The sequence below is a fragment of the Leucopleurus acutus genome (assembly GCF_964270905.1).
Source record: "Leucopleurus acutus genome assembly, chromosome: 18".
In the NCBI taxonomy this organism is placed as follows: domain Eukaryota; kingdom Metazoa; phylum Chordata; class Mammalia; order Artiodactyla; family Delphinidae; genus Leucopleurus; species Leucopleurus acutus.
In genome coordinates, this window is record NC_139160.1 from 23,144,767 (window position 1) to 23,167,124 (window position 22,358).

General features: G+C 40.7%; 1 protein-coding gene across 1 annotated transcript in view; it reads left to right on the top strand.

Moving 5' to 3' along the window:
• Positions 1-366: 366 nt before the first annotated feature.
• Positions 367-22,358, top strand: part of ENOX1 (ecto-NOX disulfide-thiol exchanger 1) — a gene marked incomplete at its 3' end in the record, with an annotated part of 213,887 nt that continues 191,895 nt past the window's right edge. Inside the window, exons 1-2 of the mRNA XM_082859621.1 lie at positions 367-480; positions 1,326-1,463. Coding sequence (XP_082715747.1) covers positions 468-480; positions 1,326-1,463 — 151 coding nt within the window. The 5' untranslated portion in view covers positions 367-467. The remainder of the gene's footprint in view (positions 481-1,325; positions 1,464-22,358) is intronic.

Here is a 22,358-nt window from a genome sequence, read left to right on the forward strand (position 1 = left end):
GCGGAGCAGGCTGTGAGGGTCTGATAAGTCCCGTTTGTGAAGTCTCTTCAGTAGGAGGCCAGGCACTAGCTGCTCCACAGACAGGCTGTTTATTTCATCCAGCCCTGCTCCGGGTGGTTTGACAGTTGACCCGCACATCTCCCGGTCTCCAAGACCAGACCAGAGAAGGATGCAGCTTCGCCTCTGTGCCTCCCACTGAAAGCTGTTCTTTGTCGTTTATTTGTTTGGTTGTTGTTGTTGTTGTTGATTTTGAATAGACCACAGTTTTTCCCAGGAGAGCTCCCCCGGTTAACGATGACACTTTCTCACCGCGCTGCTCTTCTTCCCCTTTTGCAGAATCCGATGATCTCCGTGGGGACCCTGCACTCAGCCATCAAAGCACTCCCGCCCCTCAGGATGCTCGTAATTCAATCGTAGATGCAGGCGGCGTTGAAAGCATCACACAGTGTCCCCAGCAGCTTCCTCAGATGATGGCTGCAGGTAAATGTCGGTGGCCAGCACTGAACACAAACAAGGCATGTTGCGTCTTAGTGGATAGCCTCCCCCTCCATGAAAATAAGTATTGAACCAGGAGCCTGGGCTCCTCAAAGAAACCAGGCTCTGGAACTAGTGAACCTCAAAGAGCATTCAGTCAAATTTAACTTATTTTGCTGACCTTTTTTTTTTTTTTTAAGCTCTGTGCTATTTGTCTTCAATATTATTTATTTGTTTATTTCGTTTTGATGAAAGCCTGTGCTTATAAGAAATATTTTGGGAGTCACTTTAGAAGGACACCTGCGTTTCCTTAATGTACGTATGTAAATAGTTTGTAAAGGACGGAATGTGTTACAAGGTAACACTTAATAAATTCAGTCAGGACCAATTTGACTGCTTGACATCTGATTTTAGAGATTTTATTAGACGGTTAGAGGGTGTGTCTACTTCAGAATTACTCTCGGAAACAGGTAAACTTACTTATTCTAAGCCAATTGACTTGTTTTACCCAGAGAGTCCTCTGGCTTTGCCTCTCCACCGGGGAACTTAACTAATGTTTCACCTGGAGAAGGAAGAGATTCTTCAGTTTTTTCCAGGGGTACTTCCTTAATGGCATGCTGTGTATAATATAAACTGCATGTCCTTCAGTTTCCTCCCAGAATGTATTTGGAAACTCTTTTATGTTTCCGTCTGGAGAAAGCACTGCTGTAGGTTACAGTGCTGTTATTTTTTGTGGTTTGGGAAAGTGCTTAAACGAAGCCTCACGTCTCTAGAAATGCGATTTGTTTTCAAAGAGACACCATTGCCTGTGGACTCTAAGTCAGAGTTTCTTCCCCGCTACCCCATCACAGCAGCTGATGGTTTGGGGAGTCTCGCAATCGACACGACCCAGCTGAACATGTCAGTGACGGACCCCACCGCCTGGGCCACCGCTATGAATAACTTGGGCATGGTTCCCGTGGGGTTGCCTGGACAGCAGCTCGTGTCAGGTAAGCTTTCTCTTGGGTTGGAAGATGCCTGCAACCACGCCACTGGGTGTGGGCGACAGGTGCCTTGGCCGTCTTTGCACGCGCAGGTGTTGAGCCTGGTCTGGGACTGATGACCGGGGCATGGTTAGGCAGGCTGTATGCCTGAGATTCTTCTCATCACCTTGCTTCTCTGCCTAATAGCCATTCTCAGAAAAAGCCACACGCGGTTATCTCTCACCGGTGGCACTGCAACACCAATTTTGTATTTTAAATGGGTAAATAGAAGAGCTAATATTTGCTTTCCAATTTACAAAACTCTTCCATAGACGTTACGCCATTTGATTCCACAGCCGTCTCTTTGAGACAGGTGTACACTTACGGTGGGCGTGGCTCTTGTTCATGTTCCCATGTTAAAAACTGGGAAAGAGGGGTCCAGGGTTTGGGTGACTTGTCCAGCACTGAAGTGGCAGAACTTAGAAACCCAACTCAACTGACACTGCATTCCCTGTTTTCTTTCCGTCACACTTTGAAATAGTAATAACAGTCGTGTATTCAATATAGAAAATGTTTGGAGATGTCACAAAGTAGAAGGTCATTTGAAAGAGTTGATCATTTAATTTAACACATGTTTATTGCAGATTTTCCATGTGCCCTGTAACAAGTGCTTTGGGAAATAGAAAAAATATATATATATAAGTGTCCTCGAGGGTTGAGGGAGCATATCTCCCCAAACTGAAAAACACAGCAACAAAAAACAGCAATAAAAATAATGTGTAGAATCAGGTGCTAAGAGGTGGTTTGTTACTTTCCAGAAGGATCAATGCCTGGGGCTCTGAGGGAAGGTGGGACCTGAGCTGTCTGGAAAGATACATAGGGCTTCAGTATTCACTTAACTCATTCAACACACATTTTTTTCCCCCTACTTACTTATTTATTTTACTTTATTTTATTTATGCATTTTTTTCAGCAGGTTCCTATTAGTTATTTACTTTATACATATTAGTGTGTACATGTCAATCCCAATCTCCCAATTCATCCCACACACCCCCCACCCGCCGCTTTCCCCGCTTGGTGTCCATACATTAGTTCTCTACATATGTGTGTCTACTTCTGCCCTGCAAACCGGTTTATCTGTAACATTTCTCTAGATTCCACATATATGCGTTAATATACAATGCTTGTTTTTCTCTTTCTGACTTACTTCACTCTGTATGTCAGTCTCTGAGTGCATCCATGTCTCTACAAATGACCCAATTTCGTTCCTTTTTATGGATGAGTAATATTCCATTGTATATATGTATCACAACTTCTTTATCCATTTGTCTGTCGATGGGCATTTAGGTTGCTTCCATGACCTGGCTATTGTAAATAGTGCTGCAGTGAACATTGGGGTGCATGTATCTTTTTGAATTATGGTTTTCTCTGGGTATATGCCCAGTAGTGGGATTGCTGGGTCATACGGTAATTCTATTTGTGGTTTTTTAAGGAACCTCCATACTGTTCTCCATAGTGGCTGTATCAATTTACATTCCCACCAACAGTGCAAGAGGGTTCCCTTTTCTCCACACCCTCTCCAGCATTTGCTGTTTGCAGATTTTCTGATGATGGCCATTCTGACCATTGTGAGGTGATAGCTCATTGTAGTTTTCATTTGCATTTCTCTAATAATTAGTGATGATGAGCAGTTTTTCATGTGCCTTTTGGCCATCTGTATGTCTTCTGTGGAGAAATGTCTATTTAGGTCTTCTGCCCATTATTGGATTAGATTGTTTGTTTTTTTAATATTGGGCTGCATGAGCAGTTTATATATTTTGGAGATTAATCCTTTGTCCACTGATTCATTTGCAAATATTTTCTGCCATTCTAAGGGTTGTCTTTTCATCTTGTTTATAGTTTCCTTTGCTGTGCAAAAGCTTTTAAGTTTCAGTAGGTCCCATTTGTTTATTTTTATTTCCATAACTCTAGAAGGTGGGTCAAAAAAAGATCTTGCTGTGATTTATGTCAAAGAGTGTTCTTCCTATGTTTTCCTCTAAGAGTTTTATAGTGCCAGGTCTTACATTTAGGTCTTTAATCCATTTGGAGTTTATTTTTGTGTATGGTGTTAGGGAGTGTCCTAATTTCATTCTTTTAAATATAGCTGTCCAGTTTTCCCCACACCACTTATTGAAGAGTCTGTCTTTTCTCTGTTGTATATCCTTGCCTCCTTTGTCATAGATTAGTTGACCACAGGTGCATAGGTGTATCTCTGGGTTTTCTATCCTGTTCCCTTGATCTATATTTCTCTTTTTTGTGCCAGTACCGTATTGTCTTGTTTACTGTAGCTTTGTAGTATAGTCTGAAGTCAGGGAGTCTGATTCCTCAAGATTGCTTTGGCTATTCAGGGTCTTTTGTGTCTCCATAGAAATTTTAGGATTTTTTTGTTCTGGTTCTGTAAAAAGTGCCATTGCTAATTTGATAGGGATTGCATTGAATCTTTAGATTACTTTGGATAATATGGTCATTTTCACAATATTGATTCTTCCAATCCAAGAACATGGTCTATCTCTCCATCTGTTGGTGTCATCTTTGATTCCTTTCATCGTGTCTTATAGTTTTCTGAGTACAGCAAATCTTTTACCTCCTTAGGTAGGTTTATTTCTAGGTATTTAATTCTTTTTTGTCACAGTGGTGAATGGGCTTGTTCCCTTCATTTCTCTTTCTGATCTTTCGTTGTTAGTGTATATGAATGCAAGAGATTTCTGTGCATTAATTTTTGTATCCTGCAACTTTACCACATTCATTGATTAGCTCTAGTAGTTTTCTGGTGGCATCTTTAGGATTCTCTATGTATAGTATCATGTCATTTGCAAACAGTGACAGTTTTACTTCTTCTTTTCCAATTTGTATTCCTTTTATTTCTTTTCCTTCTCTGATTGCCATGGCTAGGACTTCCACAACTATTTTGAATAATAGTGGCGTGAGTGTATATTCTTGTGTTGTTCCTGATCTTAGAGGAAATGCTTTCAGTTCTTCACCATTGAGAATGATGTTTGCTGTGGGTTTGTCATATATGGCCTTTATTATGTGGAGGTAGTTTCCCACTGTGTTTTTATCATAAATGGGTGTTGAATTTTGTCAAAAGCTTTTTCTGCATCTATTGAGATGATCATATGGTTTTTATTCTTCAATTTGTTAATATGGTGTATCACATCGTTTGATTTGCATATATTGAAGAATCCTTGCATCCCTGGGATAAATCCCACTTGATCATGGTGTATGATGCTTTTAATGTGTTGTTGGATTCTGTTTGCTAGTATTTTGTTGAGGATTTTTGCATCTATATTCATCAATGATATTGGTCTGTAATTTTCTTTTTTTGTAGTATCTCTGTCTGGTTTTGGTGTCAGGGGGATGGTGGCCTCGTAGAATGAGTTTGGGAGTGTTCCTTCCTGTGAAGGTTTCTGGAAGAGTTTGAGAAGGATGGGGGTTAGCTCTTCTCTAAATGTTTGATAGAATTCACCTGTGAAGCCATCTGGTCCTAGACTTTTCTTTGTTGGAAGAATTTTAATCACAGTTTCAATTTCATTACTTGTGATTGGTCTGTTCATATTTTCTATTTCTTCCTGGTTCAGTCTTGGAAATTTATACCTTTCTAAGAATTTGTCCATTTCTTCCAGGTTGTCCAGTTTATTAACGTAGAGTTGCTTGTAGCAGCCTCTAATGATGTTTGTATTTCTGTGGTGTCTGTTGTAACTTCTCCTGTCTCATTTCTAATTTTATTGATTTGAGTCCTCTCCCTCTTTTTCTTGAGGAGTCTGGCTAAAGGTTTATCAATTTTGTTTATCTTCTCAAAGAACCAACATTTAGTTTTTTTGATCTTTGCTGTTGTTTTCTTTGTTTCTATTTCATTTATTTCTGCTCTGATCTTTAATGATTTCTTTCCTTCTCACTTAACGTTAGTTAACCGTATAAGTTTGGGTTTTGTTTGCTCTTCTTCCTCTAGTTCCTTTAGGTGTAAGGTTAGATTGTTTATTTGAGATGTTTCCAATTTCTTGAGGTAGGATTGTATTGCTATAAACTTCCCTCTTAGAACTGCTTTTGTTACATCCATAGGGTTTGGATCATTGTGTTTTCATTGTCATTTGTCTCTAGGTATTTTGGGATTTCTCTTTTATTTCTTCAGTGATCTCTTGGTTACTTAGTAATGTATTGTTTAGCCTCCATGTGTTTGTGTTTTTTACGTTTTTTTCTGTGTAATTGGTTTCTAATCTCATAGCATTGTGGTCAGAGAAGATGCTTCATGTGATTTCAGTTTTCTTAAATTTACCAAGGCTTGATTTGTGACCCAAGATGTGATCTATCCTGGAGAATGTTCCGTGTGCAGTTGAGAAGAAACTGTAATCTGCTGTTTTGGATTGGAATGTCCTATAAATATCAATTAAATCTGTCTGGTCTATTGTGTCATTTAAAACTTGTGTTTCCTTATTCATTTTCTGTCTGGATGATCTGTCCATTGGTGTAAGTGAGGTGTTAAAGTCCCCCACTATTATTGTGTCACTGTTGATTTCCTCTCTTATAGGTGTTAGCATTTGCCTGATGTATTGATGTGCTCCTATATTGGGTGCATATATATTTATAATTGTTATATCTCCTTGGATTGATCCCTGGATCATTATGTAGTGTCCTTCCTTGTCTCTTGTAACTTTCTTTATGTTAAAGCCTATTTTATCTGATACGAGTATTGCTACTCCAGCTTTCTTTTGATTTCCATTTGGATGGATATCTTTTTCCATCCCCTCACTTTCATTCCGTATGTGTCCCTAGGTCTGAAGTGGGTCTCTTGTAGACAGCGTATAAATGGGTCTTGTTTTTGTATCCATTCAGCCAGTCTATGTCTTTTGGTTGGAGCATTTAATCCATTCACATTTAAGGTGATTATCGATATGTTTGTTCCTATTACCATTTTCTTAATTGTTTTGGGTTTGTTTTTGTAGGTCCTTTTGTTCTCTTGTGTTTCCCACTTAGAGAAGTTCCTTTAGCATTTGTTGTAGAGCTGGTTTGGTGGTGCTGAATTCTCTTAGCTTTTGCTTGTCTGTAAAGTTTTTGATTTCTCCATCGAATCTGAATGAGATCCTTGCCGGTAGAGTAATCTTGGTTGTAGGTTCTTCCCTTTCATCACTTTAAATATATCGTGCCACTCCCTTCTGGCTTGTAGAGTTTCTGCTGAGAAATCAGCTGTTAACCTTATGGGAGTTCCCCTGTATGTTATTTGTCATTTTTCCCTGTTGCTTTTAATACTTTTTCTTTGTCTTTAATTTCTGTCAGTTTGATTACTATGTGTCTCGGCGTGTTTCTCCTTGGGTTTATCTAAACTGCCTGGGACTCTCTGCGCTTCCTGGACTTGGGTGGCTATTTCCTTTGCCATGTTAGGGTAGTTTTCGACTATAATCTCTTCAGATATTTTCTCGGGTCCTTTCTCTCTCTCTTCTCCTTCTGGGACCCCTACAGTGCAAGTGTTGGTGTGTTTAATATTGTCCCAGATATTGTCTTAGGCTGTCTTCATTTCTTTTCATTCTTTTTTCTTTATTCTGTTCCGTGGCAGTGAATTCCACCATTCTGTCTTCCAGGTCACCTATCTGTTCTTCTGCCTCAGTTATTCTGCTGTTGATTCCTTGTAGTGTAGTTTTCATTTCAGTTTTTCATTTTTCATTCCCATTTTTCATCTCTTGTTTGGTTGTTCCTTAATTCTTCTAGATCTTTGTTAAACATTTCTTACATCTTCTCGATCTTTGCCTCCATTCTTTTTCCGAGGACCTGAGGACCTGGATCATCTTCACTATCGTTATTCTGAATTCTTTTTCTGGAAGGTTGCCTATCTCCACTTCACTTAATTGTTTTTCTGGGGTTTTATCTTGTTCCTTCATCTGGTACATAGTCCTCTGCCTTTTCACTTTGTCTGTCTTTCTGTGAATGTGGTTTTCATTCCACAGGCTGCAGGATTGTAGTTCCTCTTGCTTCTGCTGTCCGCCCTTGGTAGATGAGGCTATCTAAGAGGCTTGTGCAAGTTTCCTGATGGGAGGGACTGGTGGTGGGTAGAGCTGGCTGTTGCTCTGGTGGGCAGAGCTCAGTAAACTTTAATCTGGTTGTCCGCTGATGGGTGGGGCTGAGTTCCCTCCCTGTTGTTGGTTGTTTGGCCTGAGGCGACCCAGCCCTGGAAGCTGCAGGCTCTTTGGTGGGGCTAATGGCAGACTCTGGGAGGGCTCATGCCAAGGAGTACTTCCCAGAACTTCTGCTGCCAGTGTCATTGTCCCCGTGGTGAGCCACAGCCACCCCCTGCCTCGGCAGGAGACCTTCCAACACTAACAGGTAGGTCTGGTTCGGTCTCCTATGGGGTCACTGCTCCTTCCCCTGGGTCCCGATGCACACACTACCTTGTGTGTGCCCTCCAAGTGTGGAGTCTCTGTTTCCCCCAGTCCTGTCGAAGTCCTGCAATCGAATCCTGCTAGCCTTCAAAGTCTGATTCTCTGGGAATTCCTCCTCCTGTTGCTGGAACCCCAGGTTGTGAAGCCTGATGTGGGGCTCAGAACCTTCACTCCAGTGGGGGGACTTCTGTGGTATAAGTGTTCTCCAGTCTGTGAGTCACCCACCCAGTGGATATGGGATTTGATTTTGTTGTGATTGCACCCCTCCTACTATCTCACTGCTGCTTCTCCTTTGTCTTTAGATATGGGGTATCTTTTTTGGTGAGTTCCAGTGTCTTCCTGTCGATGATGGTTCAACACTTAGTTGTGATTCCTGTGCTCTCGCAAGAGGGAGTCACACACTCAACACATTTTTTGAGACACTGTCCTCGTGCAGTGGCTCCAGCAGTAAACAAAATAGGCATGGTCCCTGCTCTCCCAATATTTGCAATGGAGAAGCAACAGTTATTATAGTGTGGTCATTGTCATATGTCAGAAGAACAGTTCACTTTTGCGCATCAAGTTAGCTGAGGGTAGACGGTATGCATTAAGTAGAAACCAGTTGCCTTTGGAGAGTTACTAAGTTTCACGCCCACGAACCTGTGTACTTTGAGTTGAGATGACCAAACATTTGGGTTTTGGTTGTTGTTGTTTGTGTTTGTTCTTTTTGTCAATATGGACCATACATGTAAAAGTCTAAACTAGCTGTAGTAAATTATATATAATGTGTATGCATGTGTGCACATGTATACAAACATATATGTACACACACATACATACATATATAAATATATATGTGGTTTCTTATTTAATATAACAAAGAACATGAGAAGAGAGGACAGGAGACAGGACAGCGAGAAACAGAAAAAGGAAAGTCAAATATTGAGTTAAAAGCATTATACTTAGGATATTTATAAAATTCTCCAAAATGTTATAAAATTCATACAGTTGAAGATTGGTCTGCTATGGGATGTGTGTGTATGTACGTAAAATGACATTCTCTGTGGTTTGAACATGCGTTTATCTGGACTCCTTTTCCCTAAAGCTAATCTAGACAGATACTCCCTTCTAATAAGTTGAGAGCAGAGATTTGTATGTTTCTGCCCAAATTTTCTCAACTGCCTAATTGAAATATTCCTATAGCAGAAATTACTTTACTCTTGTCTCCACCTCCCGCTCCTCTCAGAAAGTGTTGTGTGCCTTCCAGAGTAAGCCACAGCCTCAATAATTCATGATTTTTTCTTATGATTTTGAGTCTTCTGACGTTTTAACCATGACCAGTTTATGATTTTCCCAGTAACTTACCATGAAAAGAATTACAGCCCTACTTGTTATAGAAGATTTACCGTATCTACTGTGAATTACATTCTCTATCTCCTGTATTAGCCAGACTGCTTCAACTGTGTCTGAGCCTTTTGCGCTCTTCCTGAGCATCCTTCATCATTCCCCTCATCCACCAGCTGAAGTACCCTCTGCTTTGTTCTCAGGGCTGCCAGCAGACTCTCTTTATTGACCCTCTCTCAGGGTCAAGTCCTGTTTTATTTGGTGAGTGTTTAAATGTTTTCCTCCAGTCTTTTTTCTATGCAAATATTTGAATCCTATTAAATATAAAATTTTCTATTGTGTATTTTTATTAGTACCTTATCCTAAATTATTTTTCCTTTCTATAGTTTTATATTAAAATTTTAGAATAATCCATTAAATAACTCTTCCACAGTTTTCCTGTATTTACGTTTAAGCTATTTCCATTTTTTTACTCTTACTAACCAAGTTTCTTGGGAGAACATAATCTCTTCAAGTATGTAAAAACATTTTACCTTTTCTGTAAATGATGATTGTATCTGTTTCCTGGGACAGTTGTGAGATTATAATACGATAACTTCACGTACAATAACTGCGTAGTACCTACACATAGTAAGTATTCATTAAACATGAACTGTTATTCCTTCCTTCCTTCCTTTTGATGTTTTTCAACAAATAATATTGCAGTGAACCTTTTTTATGCGTAGAGCTTTGCAGCAATTAGAATTATTTTGCTTGGATGGACTACTACATGTAGAATTAGTTGGTCAAAACAAATGAACATTTTAACTTTCTTGTTAAATACTGGTAATTAATTTCCAAAATATAAACATATATTTAATATTTACTGACTTGATATACAAAGATGGCATCCTGTTATTTTACTTTAAATTATTTTATAACTACTCCTTTTAAATTGTATCATTTTCCTGCATTTATTTTCTATTCATATTTACTCTTTTGTAAATATATTTATTACTTTCATACTATATCCACTTATCACATAGGGTTCTGGGTGATTTTTTTATTAGCTTGTATTTGGTCATTACTTTTAAGCATTTTAATCTTTTTTAAAAAAATTTTTTAATTTATATTTATTTTTGGCTGTGTTGGGTCTTCGTTTCTACGCGAGGGCTTTCTCTAGTTGCGGCAAGCGGGGGCCACTCTTCATCGCGGTGCGCGGGCCTCTCACTATTGCGGACCCTCTTGTTGCGGAGCACGGGCTTCAGATGGGCAGGTTCAGTAGTTGTGGCTCATGGGCCCAGTCGCTCCGCGGCATGTGGCATCTTCCCAGACCAGGGCTCAAACCCGTGTCCCCTGCATTGGCAGGCAGATTCTCAACCACTGCTCCACCAGGGAAGCCCTAAGCATTTTAATCTTGACGTTCCTATTTTCTAAAAATATTTATCCAGTCTGTATTTTGCCTCTTTAGTATTGTTCCTTTAAAAAAAAAAAAAGTTTAACATTTCCTTTATGAGTCCTTTATGCTTATTTCATTTCTAAATACAGAAAGGTTTGCCCACTCCCTACAGTTGATATATAGTCCTAATTTGCCATGCCTCCGTGAATGTGCTTCCTTCTTTTATCAGAAATTCAATTCTTATGTATATTCAATCTGTTGCTGAAATACCTATTCTGTACTACTGATCTCTTTTTATTCTGGCACCGCATTGTTTCAATTCTTATAGCTTTATAGTATATTTATATAAAGTATCTTTTTACTGTACCCAATGTGTGGTGCTCTTTGTTTCTTTTTCCCATAGTCATAGAGCCACAGAATGTTGCTCCTGGCCCAGTTTTCATGCTGGTGCCTCTTGGAGGCAACCTTTAATGTCTCAGAAGGGACATAAAGATAATTTAGTGTATCCTTCTTTCCAAGAAATCTCCTCGAAAATGTCTCTGACTGAATTATGAAGAGGCTGGATTTTATGTGCGCTTGGCCTTCTGCCAAAGTTTCTGGTATTTCTAAATGACCAACGCCTCTTCCCGTGTTTGTTAAAATTAAATTGACACTAAATCCCTTTCCTTACTACTTTTTTTACTATTTTTTGAGAGATTAAAATTATCGGCCAAACAAGGCACACATTTTTCATATCCTCTGATTTTAATCCAAAGGATTTCCCAGGAAATCTGATGCAGTTCTTGCTGCCATATCACGCCATTTTGGTGGGTCATTGTGAGCTCCCACAGTTACACCTCCTTCATTTTCCTCCCCTTTCATCATCACCCACATGTTCCCCACCACAGTCCCATTCCCACTTTCATGAAAGTCCCCATTTACCTTCTTCATATGAAGTGCTACTTGAGATCATTACATTGAATTTGTTTCTTTTATCCAAAATACACCATTCTACTGGTACACTGGTATACTAAATCCCATACTCAAAGTACTCCTTTGTCTGTGAGCTAATATTTCCCTCCTTATGGTATTGTACGTTTATTTTATTCCTCATACTTTAAGATTTGTGGAATTTAAATTTTTTTCTTGTTTTTTTTTTTTTTTTTTAATTATCAATTCTTTCTGCATTGGTATAGATCCAGGTTTCCTAAACTGGCCTGTTGGAATATCAGTGTCCCACAGTTGTTAGGTAGGGTGGATGTCATGCAAGTATTTACGTGACCTAACAAGCATGGCAAATTCTGGGTTTAACACAAGTAGGTTGCTTTCTTTGTGGGTTCCTCAGAGCCTTTACTGTGCTAATGTGCAATGCACAGTTTAAAAGAGTGGTATCTCTTAGGTAGGATCCCCTAGACATAATTTAGCCTTTTAAAAATATCTATTAGGATCTCATAAGGCACTAGAATATAGCCATCTAAACCAGACTTTTCCCATCAACTGTGGAGATCCCTCTCTAGGACCATCCATCTTTCTTTGCCACATATGATATCTTCCTTGCGATCTAGTTTACAATTTTGTTTGTTTGTGTTTTCACTGAACAGTGTCACTGCCTAATCTCAAGTTTCAAAATAATCCTCACGTGGTCTGGTGTTGCCTGAAAGCTTCTTCCCAGTTTCCTACAATACACGTTGTCTCCTTTCAGGAGCGCCCCGATCCCCACCTCTGGTGTCATCAGCTGAAACCAAGAATAGCAAATCCCGAGCTTTGACACCATCTGTGTGACCAGCTGCTCCCTTCCTATATACCCTGGCTTCTTCTCCAGAGTTATCATCCTCAACTGGAAAGCTTGGAAAGCAGCAGCTGAGTCCCCAGGTGTTAAGTTGCTTGCCCAGGCCTGCCTGGGACCGGGTAATATTTCCTGGGCGTTCTCTGACTGTGAGATTATACCTTGCTTTGCTCTAAACCTTTTGAAGTTTTCTTTCCTAATGTCAGCAATCTGTCCTTAGCTGTTACTGACTTTAAGTGGACGTGTATCTCTTACCCCAGGTTTCTCAGTGTGCCATTTGTTGTATTTCAAATACATGTTCGGAAAAGGCATCACACCTCCCTGTTAGCTGTGGAAGTGCCCCGTACCTTATCACGTCTTAACCTGGAGCTTAACCTGGAGAGGTCTTAAAAGACCTCTTCCCTCTCACAGGTATCCGAGTTGTTCCTTGGTTCCTACCTTGTGGTTTCTCCTGAAGCTCTGAGTTTGCTCTCAGCGCCTCTGTTCTCTGCCACTCTGGGGAGAGCTGAGATTTACAACCCATGGGGACAGTCCCCTCTCTGTCCTCTTCCTCTCTCCGACTCACGGATGCCCCCACTCATTTTAAAATTTTATTTATTTTTGGCTGTGTTGGGTCTTCGTTTCTGTGCAAGGGCTTTCTCTAGTTTCGGCGAGCGGGGGCCACTCCTCATCGCGGTGCACGGGCCTCTCACTATCACGGCCTCTCCCGTTGCGGAGCACAGGCTCCAGACGCGCAGGCTCAGTAATTGTGACTCACGGGGCTAGTTGCTCCGCGGCACGTGGGATCTTCCCAGACCAGGGCTCGAACCCATGTCGTCTGCATTGGCAGGTGGATTCTTAACCACTGTGCCACCAGGGGAGCCCTCCCCCACTCATTTTAATTCCACTCTGCTTCCTCAGAATATTTTTTCTCTAGTTTCCTTGTTGGGTTGTTTAATCCTCCCAGGAACAACTTTATCCTCTTCAGTATGCCCAGATATGAAGAGGCATTTGTTAAATCCTTTCATCTCCTGAAGCATCACTCTTTTAACTGGGATTTATTGAGCCAAACATACTGAATACTGGGAATAAAAGACATAGACCTCACTCTCCTGTATTAGACCCTAGTGGGGGAAATAGAGAAGAGGGAATAAGCAAATACAAATCAACGTAAGTGGTTCTGCCACTAGCAGATAAAGGGTGCTATAGGATATCGCTGAAAAGCAGTAAGCAGGAGCGTCATATGATTAAAGCTGTAGTTTTTGTTTGTTTTGGTTTTTTTATGATTTTTATTGGAGTATAGTTGATTTACAATGTTGTGTTAGTTTCAGGTATACAGCAAAAGTGAATCAGTTATCCATATACTTATATCCACTCGTTTTTAGATTTGTTCCCCATATAGGCTATTACAGAGTATTGAGTAGAGTTCCCTATGCTATACAGTAGGACTTTATTAGTTGTCTGTTTTATATATGGTAGTGTGTATATGTCAATCCCAATCTCCCAATTTATCCTTCCTCTAGAGATTGTCATACTGAGTGAAGTAAGTCAGAGAAAGACAAATATCATATGATATCTCTTATATGTGGAATCTAGAGCTGTAGTTTTACAGAGCACTTTTATTAAGTCCTACAGACAGCTGATGGGAATGAGGGAAGATTGGCAGCAAAGAGATCAGATGGGAGGCTGTAGCAGTTTCCCAGGTAAGAGAAAATGATGGCAATAATAATCATGGTGGTAGAGACAGAACTGAAGGGACCCATGAGACATTTAATCATAGAAAAAAACCATGAATTGATGACTGAGTCCATGTGGAACGTAAGGCGGGTAAAGAATCCTGGGCTTCTAGCTTTGGAAATTGTGTAAATGGTGGAGTCATTGACTGAGATGGGGAAGGCTGGAAGGGCAAAGGGTGAGGGAAGATGGCGAGTTTCTCTTTGGCTGTGTTGAATATGAAGAAGCTGTTGAAGGAAACACGTGGTGATCAGTCACACGTAAGGGTCCTGAGCTCATGAAAGAAGCGGGTATGGAGGTGTAGCTTTGGCAGTCACAGCACATGGATGGCCATTGACTCCTATCTCTCCTAGTTACACTTTTGCTGTGAAATGAGAAACAGGCCCTCAGCTGCTCATGCAGGTCTCAGCCTAACCTCTAATTGCATCTCCAACTAGCTCATTCATCTGTGCCCTCTCTTTTGACCCACTAGATTGCTGTCTGTTGCTGGACTTCGAGGTTTGAAATAAGAGAAGCAGTCAGAGACTTTAAAATGTAACCTAGGGATCTATACCTGAAGCCATCTCATCAGCGCACAGAGACACTCAGATAGACTCTCTGATGATAAACCATCCCCCATACTCGTTTTTAAGATGAAAATTATACTCAGGCCAGCAAACTTCCTTTCTTTAGTCCCTGCAGATACTGATGGTGACACTCTGTCACAGGCATGATTAAGGGATGCAGATAGCCTGGTCTTAGTAGTTGGACTCTCTAAAGGATGATGCTTGGTCCTCTTTTGTTTTCATTTTCCATCTTGTTGAAAGATTTCTCATTATCAAGTGTCAGAAAATAAATAGGCCCTTGACTTATATTTCACAATGTATGTACCTGATTTCATGTCTCCTTGACAGTTCTGCTATACTTTCCACGGTTATTTACCCTTTTCTCCCCAGGACAGCAGGCAGGACAGTACACTGGTGTATTCATTCATTCACCACAATATTACTGAAAGTTCCTAAGGTACAGCGTGTGTTACAAGACACTAGAGAAACAGCAGTTTACATGACAGACAGGTGATGCTCCTGTGGAGATACACATTTCTAAAGAAGCAGATGTTATCCAAATAGCTGTGCAGGTGATTATATAATGACAGTTGTGGGCTGTTACAAAAGAGGGATGGGAGCCTGACTTAGCTCAGAGGGATTGGACTGTGTTCAGAAAAGGTTCCCCTGAAGAAGTGATATTCGGCCTAAGACCCCAAGGAGAAATGAAAATTATCCTGGTAGCAGGAGGGAAGAAAGGGCGAATTTGGGACGATGAGAAAATTCTAAAAGCAGAAAATTCCCTGTGGAAAGGCCTGAGGTGATAAGAACTTGGCTCTTTCAAGGAAATGAAAGTAGGTGTATGCATGGGCAAGAAGCGGCAGTTGGCATGGGGCGGGTTGGCAGGTTGGTACTTAACATATGTCTGGAGAGGTTGGCTGGGGCCAGATCCTGCCTGCCAAAGCAAGGAGTACAGATTTTATTTGAAGTGCAGGCTACTGAAGAATTTTAAACAGGGAAGCAACCTCCGACTCGTGTTTAAAAGAGAAAAAAAGTCAGCCAAGTTGTTTTATAGGGACTGGATTGAAGAGTGGTGAGAGGCACCTGACCTCACACCTAGCGGCTTCTGGAAATCCCAGAAGAGATTAATGGTAGCATGGAGTATTGAGTACCTATTACGTGTCAGGCATTGCCGTAGGTGCTGGGGATGTACGTGCCCTCCTGGAGCTTTCGTTCCAGTGCTTTGTTTATGATGTGTGTGTGTACAGTGTTTCTAGAGGTGAGAGAATTTGTAGATAATTGTTTCCAAAAACTGTAATATTTGCTTCTGCCTGTACTGTGCACTGTACAAGGTAATTGATGTCACTTCAGACAGATCAAGGCTTGTCCTCCAGTAACTCTCCGCAAGTGACAACAGCCCATATCCTTGTTGGCTAGAGCTGTTAGGAAGTGAAAGTCCTTTCCAGATGCTTGCATAACATAATATAGTTATTTGAAATATAGTCATTTTCTTCTCTTCCATGGAAGGAAGCACACAAACATTACTTGCTTTGTAAATTTACTCCTTTGTAGATTGACTTCTTTTGAACTATCGATGTGTAATTTCTTTCTTCCTGTGTATGCCATAACAATGTTTTTGAAAATTTTAAACTGGTTTCCATCTCTTGATTAGCTTAGTCTTTATTTGGTCGCTGTACTGTGGTATATGTACCAGTCAACTAGCGTGTTGAACTACGCAAGTCACTTTCTTACCTACTAGCCTAAAACTAGAGAAAATATATGCAAAGAATTGCATGTATATTTATATATGTATAGGTATATATTAAGTATACACATATTGCATAGAAATATATAACGTGTACACGTGCATATACATCGCAAACACACGCATTCCCTAGCTTTCTTGGTTTCCTTTTCTTCCACTGGGATAGAGAAGCTTTGATATCTTTGACAGCAACATGAGCTGAAGGGAGATATTTGCATTTCATAATGGAAAATTGTATCCTGGCCCTACAGTAGACATTCTAATGCAGCTGGGAACAGAAAGAAAAGCCGAACAGTTTTATTCCGATATTAAAATCAATTTGTGTGTTTTCTGTCCTGTGTGCACACATGCATATTACTGTGTATTGGAGTTTTGTTTGGAATTAATGTCAATGCCTTTTATTTGTAAATATAGAATAATTGCATAGCGACTTCTGTATCTTGTTTCTTTTATTTTGCAGCCTTATCATTTTCTGTGTTCCATATTGTGTTTCTGAGTTGTAGATATATCACATTATACCTTTATATAATTAGGCTATCATGTATCTCACAGACTGTGACGGACTCTACACTTATACAAGCAAGAACCATATCGAATTCATCTTTGTATTTCCTCTATCATCAAACACAGAGCTGGGTGCTCAATAACTATATAGTTGATTGAATGTGTGATTTGATTTCTTTATATAATTAATTATCTAAAATGTATTAATTTTGGAAAAGTCACTTTTATACCTGGTCCTTGGACCATTCTAAAATATAGCTTTTATGTCATTAATCATGGTTAGATATGAAGGGTGGCCATAACCATCAGCCTCCTTATTTGATGTCTGTGAGATTTGATGTCTTTTTCTTCATTTTATCTTCCCATCTCTCCTTATCAAGCTTATTCTTTCATTTATCTTCTTATACATGTGAAGTATATTTATAACAGCTGTTTTAGTGGACTTATCTACTAAGTCTGTTATGTGTGATGTTTCTAAGTTCTTTCTATGGGTTTTTCTCCTTGTGATGGGTCATATTTTTCTATTTCTTTCTTTTCATGCCTAGTAATTCTTTGTTAGATGCCAGACATTGTGAATTTTACATTGTTAGGTGCTGGATTTTTTTTTGTATTCCTTTAAATATTTTCTGTATTCCTTTAAATATTTTTTGTATTCCTTTAAATATTTTTGAAAGAATAAATATTTAACTTTATTCTTTCATTTATCTTCTTATACATGTGAAGTATATTTATAACAGCTGTTTTAGTGGACTTATCTACTAAGTCTGTTATGTGTGATGTTTCTAAGTTCTTTCTATGGGTTTTTCTCCTTGTGATGGGTCATATTTTTCTATTTCTTTCTTTTCATGCCTAGTAATTCTTTGTTGGATGCCAGACATTGTGAATTTTACATTGTTAGGTGCTGGATTTTTTTTTTGTATTCCTTGAAATATTTTTGAGATTCGCTCTGAGATACAGTTAAGTTCCTTAAAAATAGTTTAATTCATGCAAAGCCTTGCTTTTAAGTTTGGATAATTGGGTCTAGAGCAGGCTTTGGCCTGGAGATAATTTTATCCTACTGCTGAGGCAAGACCCTACTTGGAACTCTACCCCAGTACATTGCAACGTTTCCCCTCTCTGGTTATTGGAAATTTGATCGGCTCCCAGAGCTTTTTGAGCTTCAGAAATGGTACCACCTGCTCCTTTTCCATGATTTTTGCCTTGGTACTTCCTTCACATGCCTGATCAATATTCAGCCAAAGACTTGAGGGGAATCATCTGATTAGCTCCTTCCTTTCCAGCGCTCGACCTTATAATTTCCTGCTGGCTTGGCCTCCTCAGACACTGAACTCAGGTACACCTCAGGCTCTGTTTGGGTTTCTCTTCCCTGAGTTAAATCCTCAAAACTTTGTAGACAGCAGACTGGGACAATCATAGGTTTCACTTCATCTGTCTCTCTTCTCTCAATAATCACTGTCCTGTACTTCCCGTTGTCCAATCCCTGAAAACTGTCACTTCATGTATTTTGTCTTACTTTTTAGCTGCTTGAAGCAGAAGGTTTAATTCTATCCCTGTTGCTTCCTCATGGCTGCAAGCAGAAGTTTTCAAAGTCTTTTGAAAAAAATGTGTGTGTGTGTGTGTGTGTGTGTGTTTGTGTGTGTGTGTGTTTCCCTAGGGACATAATCAGTATAAATCTGAGGCTATGCTATGAATGGCTTTACTAGGAATACTGAAAATAATAGTAATAACTCCACCAGTTATTGAGCTCCTAGTACGTACCAAATACTCTAAGTACCTTGCTTCATTTAATCCTCTGCTAGCTAAATATTATTAACCCCATTTTACAGATAAGGGAACTGAACTTGGGTGATGTTAATTAACTTACCTAAGGTTAGCCAGGAAGAATGAGGCAATGCTGGAATGGAAATCCAGGTCTGGCTGCCTAAACTGTTTCCAGTCTATCAGGGATTGGGGGGAAATGATTAAAAGAAAACCTCCTACATTTTTGCCTCAGACCAGCCCTATCTTCACACTTTTACTTTTAAAAATAAATACCTTAGGTGGAAATATATCTTGTGGGATGGGAGGGAGTGATGATTGTAGAGATTTTTTGTATTGCATTGAAATTTAAAAGATTTCAATTATTTAATTTTTATGCATATCATTTATTGTGCTTGAAATCTGGAGATTTCCATTAAAAGTTACAAGTTTAGGACTTGGGTTCCAGTGATCTAAGATCTGTACTAAAGTTTAACCAGGAAAAACTTAGTAATACAAAGTTGACTGCTATGAATAAGACCGTGGTGGTCATGCCCTCCAGTTAATGTCAGTAATCAAAAATTATCATAAATATAGGGCAAATATGTACATTTCAGTCTAAAAATAAGTAAAGAAAGTTCTCCCAAAGGAAAAATGAAACTTTGAACTTGTCAGTGATTAACACACATCAGATGGACTTGAGTCCAACATATTCGCTGTTGGGAAGGTACCAAATCCGGAGCAGGTGGGCTGGTTGGTTTGGTAACACGGGTGGAGGGAGTGCTTGACTGAAGGATTCTATTGATGCTTTTCCAAAAGAGTGGGAGGCAAAGTTATCTGGTGAGGTTAGGTGGGCTGATGAGGAGTGAAAAGTTTGAGAAGGGAGAGCCCTTGAAGGCAGTCGCTGGAGGAGTGAGAAGAAGCTGATTATGAAAATTTAGGAAGGTTGATGAACACTCATTGCGAGCCTAACATGATTTCCCCCAGCAGTGTTGTATGTTCCCACTGGCGGGGGGGTGGGCACAGAGAGAAGGAGGGTGGCTTTTATCCAGGTTGGGTTTCAGCAGGTGGCTGAAATAAAAGGACAAGGGCACAAAGTGGATATGATGAGCTTTGCAGGAGAGTCATTATGGAGCCAGACCACACAGTTGACTGAGGGCAGAGCAGTGAAAAGGGGGAGGACTGGTGTCAGGGAGAACGTGGAGGGGTCCCTGGATGGGAGAAGCTGGCAAGAGCAAGCAGGAGGTTGGAAGGGTTGGAAGGTGTGAGGGAGAAAGGGGAGTTAGCTGATAACAGCAATAAATGGGGACCCTTTCCGTGGTCTTTGCAAAGAAAAATCCTTTTCATTAGAAATTGATGAACTCTCTCTCTGCAAGAGGCAGATGGTGGCTTTAGAGCCTGAGGTCTTGTGTTTGAATCCAGGCTCTTTCCATTAGCTGTATAACTTTGAGCGACGTATTTCCCTTCTTTGAGTTCATCTGTCTGTAGAGGGGACATAATACTCTCAACATCAGAGAACTGTTGCAGTTTCCACAATGGGTAATGAAAGTGTGGGACATAGTGTAGGGATCCAGACTGTTAGTTTCCTTTACCCTCATCGGAGGGCGATGTAGGGAGGAGTAGTGGGGTGGGAGCGATCTTGGCCGACTCTCTATTTTAAGGGAAAGAAAGAAGAAGACGTGGGGGCTTCCCTGGTGGTGCAGTGGTTGGGAGTCCGCCTGCCAATGCAGGGGATATGGGTCCAGGAGGATCCCACATGCCGCGGAGTGGCTGGGCCTGTGAGCCACGGCCGCTGAGCCTGCGCGTCCGGAGCCTGTGCTCTGCAATGGGAGAGGCCACAACAGTGAGAGGCCCGCGTACCGCAAAAAAAAGAAGAAGATGTGGCCCCTCTGAACAGTGATTCCCTTGTTCTGACTTTTCTCCTGTTCTAGGAGCAGTGACAACGCTTCTCCTCTGCAAGCCAAGTGCAGGCATCCACACGTAGCAGAACACACCCATAAATTGTAGCTCTGTGACGGTATTACTCAAAGTAATTTCCACAAGTCACTGTGTCAACTGTAGATTCCAGGGCCTATTTCAAACCTTCTGAGACATGAGGCCCGCAAATGACAACTGAAAACTTGAGAACATAACTCCTTGAAGTACTTCAGGGCCTGGGCTGGTGGGGAAACAAAGCAAAACAAAATACCCCGTTAGGCCTGGGAATGGGTAGGGAAACTTGTCTGATGCTACATTTCCCTGGCCTTAACTGTAACGTAATTTTACAACTGATTTTTCTGATAAAAGTACCCAAGCCATAAAGTACCTAAAAGGGAGCTGCCAATGCAAATCTAAAAAACATATTTTGAACATCTACTGTGTTCAAGCACTGTGCATAATCTTATCTAACCAGGTTTTATCTTGGAGAAAAAGGTCTTGGGCATCAAGATACACATCCTTGAACTATAATAAACTATATTTTCCTCCTCATTAGGGACATTTACTTGTTCTCATAGAAGGCACATCTTTGACCTTGAAGCTTTACTTGTACAGGTTTATGCCTGTGGGCAAAGAGACGCTTTATCCTGAAGAGCAAGGGGAAATGCTGTAGTCTTCAAGTTCACTAAGACTTTGCAACCACAAGGGCATCTTTAAAGAAATATTCCTCACTTCACTGGCTGGAACTCTTGTGGCCTCCATCAGTTAATGCTTCCTAGCCATGTACTCTGTCTCAGCAGGAAAAATAGGCCTCACACTCTAGTGCGAGGCAACTAAAGTCTCCGCGGGGGACCCTCGCTCAGAGTGAATCACTGCTGACGAGGTTCTAACCAGAGACATTTTCATGAACTGGGCAATCACTCAAAAATGCTCATTTTCTGTTTTCAAAACTTTGTGGCCTCTCTCGGAAACCATGTATTTGAGAACGTCTTTTTGAATGGGTTCATCCCCAGCTGTGAGAAAATACTGCCTTGTCGTGGGTAGGAAAAAAGCAATTTAGGGAAATAATAGAGGAAGATGATGATGTCATACGTGTCTGGATTTCTGTGTCATCCTCGCTGGTGCTTGGCTGGGAGAGGGACAGGCCAGAGGCTCTGCAGGGGCCAGAGGAGGCCCTGACTGACTAGAGAAGCCTGGGAAGGCAGGAAGGTGCCGGAAAAGCCAGTTAGCATCATATAGGGAAGCAGAGCGCCGACGGCCCCGGAGGCTGGGTGTGAATCCCCCTCTGCGCTGTCACATGGGGACTAAATGACCATGGGCTAGTTGCACAGGTCCCGAGGGCCTTGCTATGCCCACCTGTCAAAGGAGGGTGTCCAGGTTCTCTTAAAGGTCTGAAATACTAGATTTAGGAAAATCCTCAAAATTCAAAACATAAGCCCTTACTATGCCCAGTGACTAGCATCCAGGTAGTATCTTGAGGAAATAAAACAGGATGGTGACTTTTAACAAGAACCACAGGAAGAGTATCTCTATAATTGAGGTAATCTTTCTGGCAGCAGTGGTGGTTTTTATTTGTTTGTTTGTGTATTGGTTCTTTAATGGACCCAGAGAGCCCCTGCAGAGGTAATCGCACACCCAGCCACGGAAGTGATGTGGGAGAATCATTGTAAGGAACTTTCATCTTTCTAGGCTCTGAAGAAACAACTTACAACAGAGGAAAGGCAAGTCCTTTGGCAAAGCCATGGCATCTACTGAATAACCAATAATCCAGGGCAAACGTGAGGGTGAGAGTCGTGTAGATGCTAGAAATCAGGTCTCAGTTCAAGCAGCCTTGGGAGCAGGGTGAACAGGGCCTTCTGTAGCTCACCTTTTCCTATCAACAGAGGGTA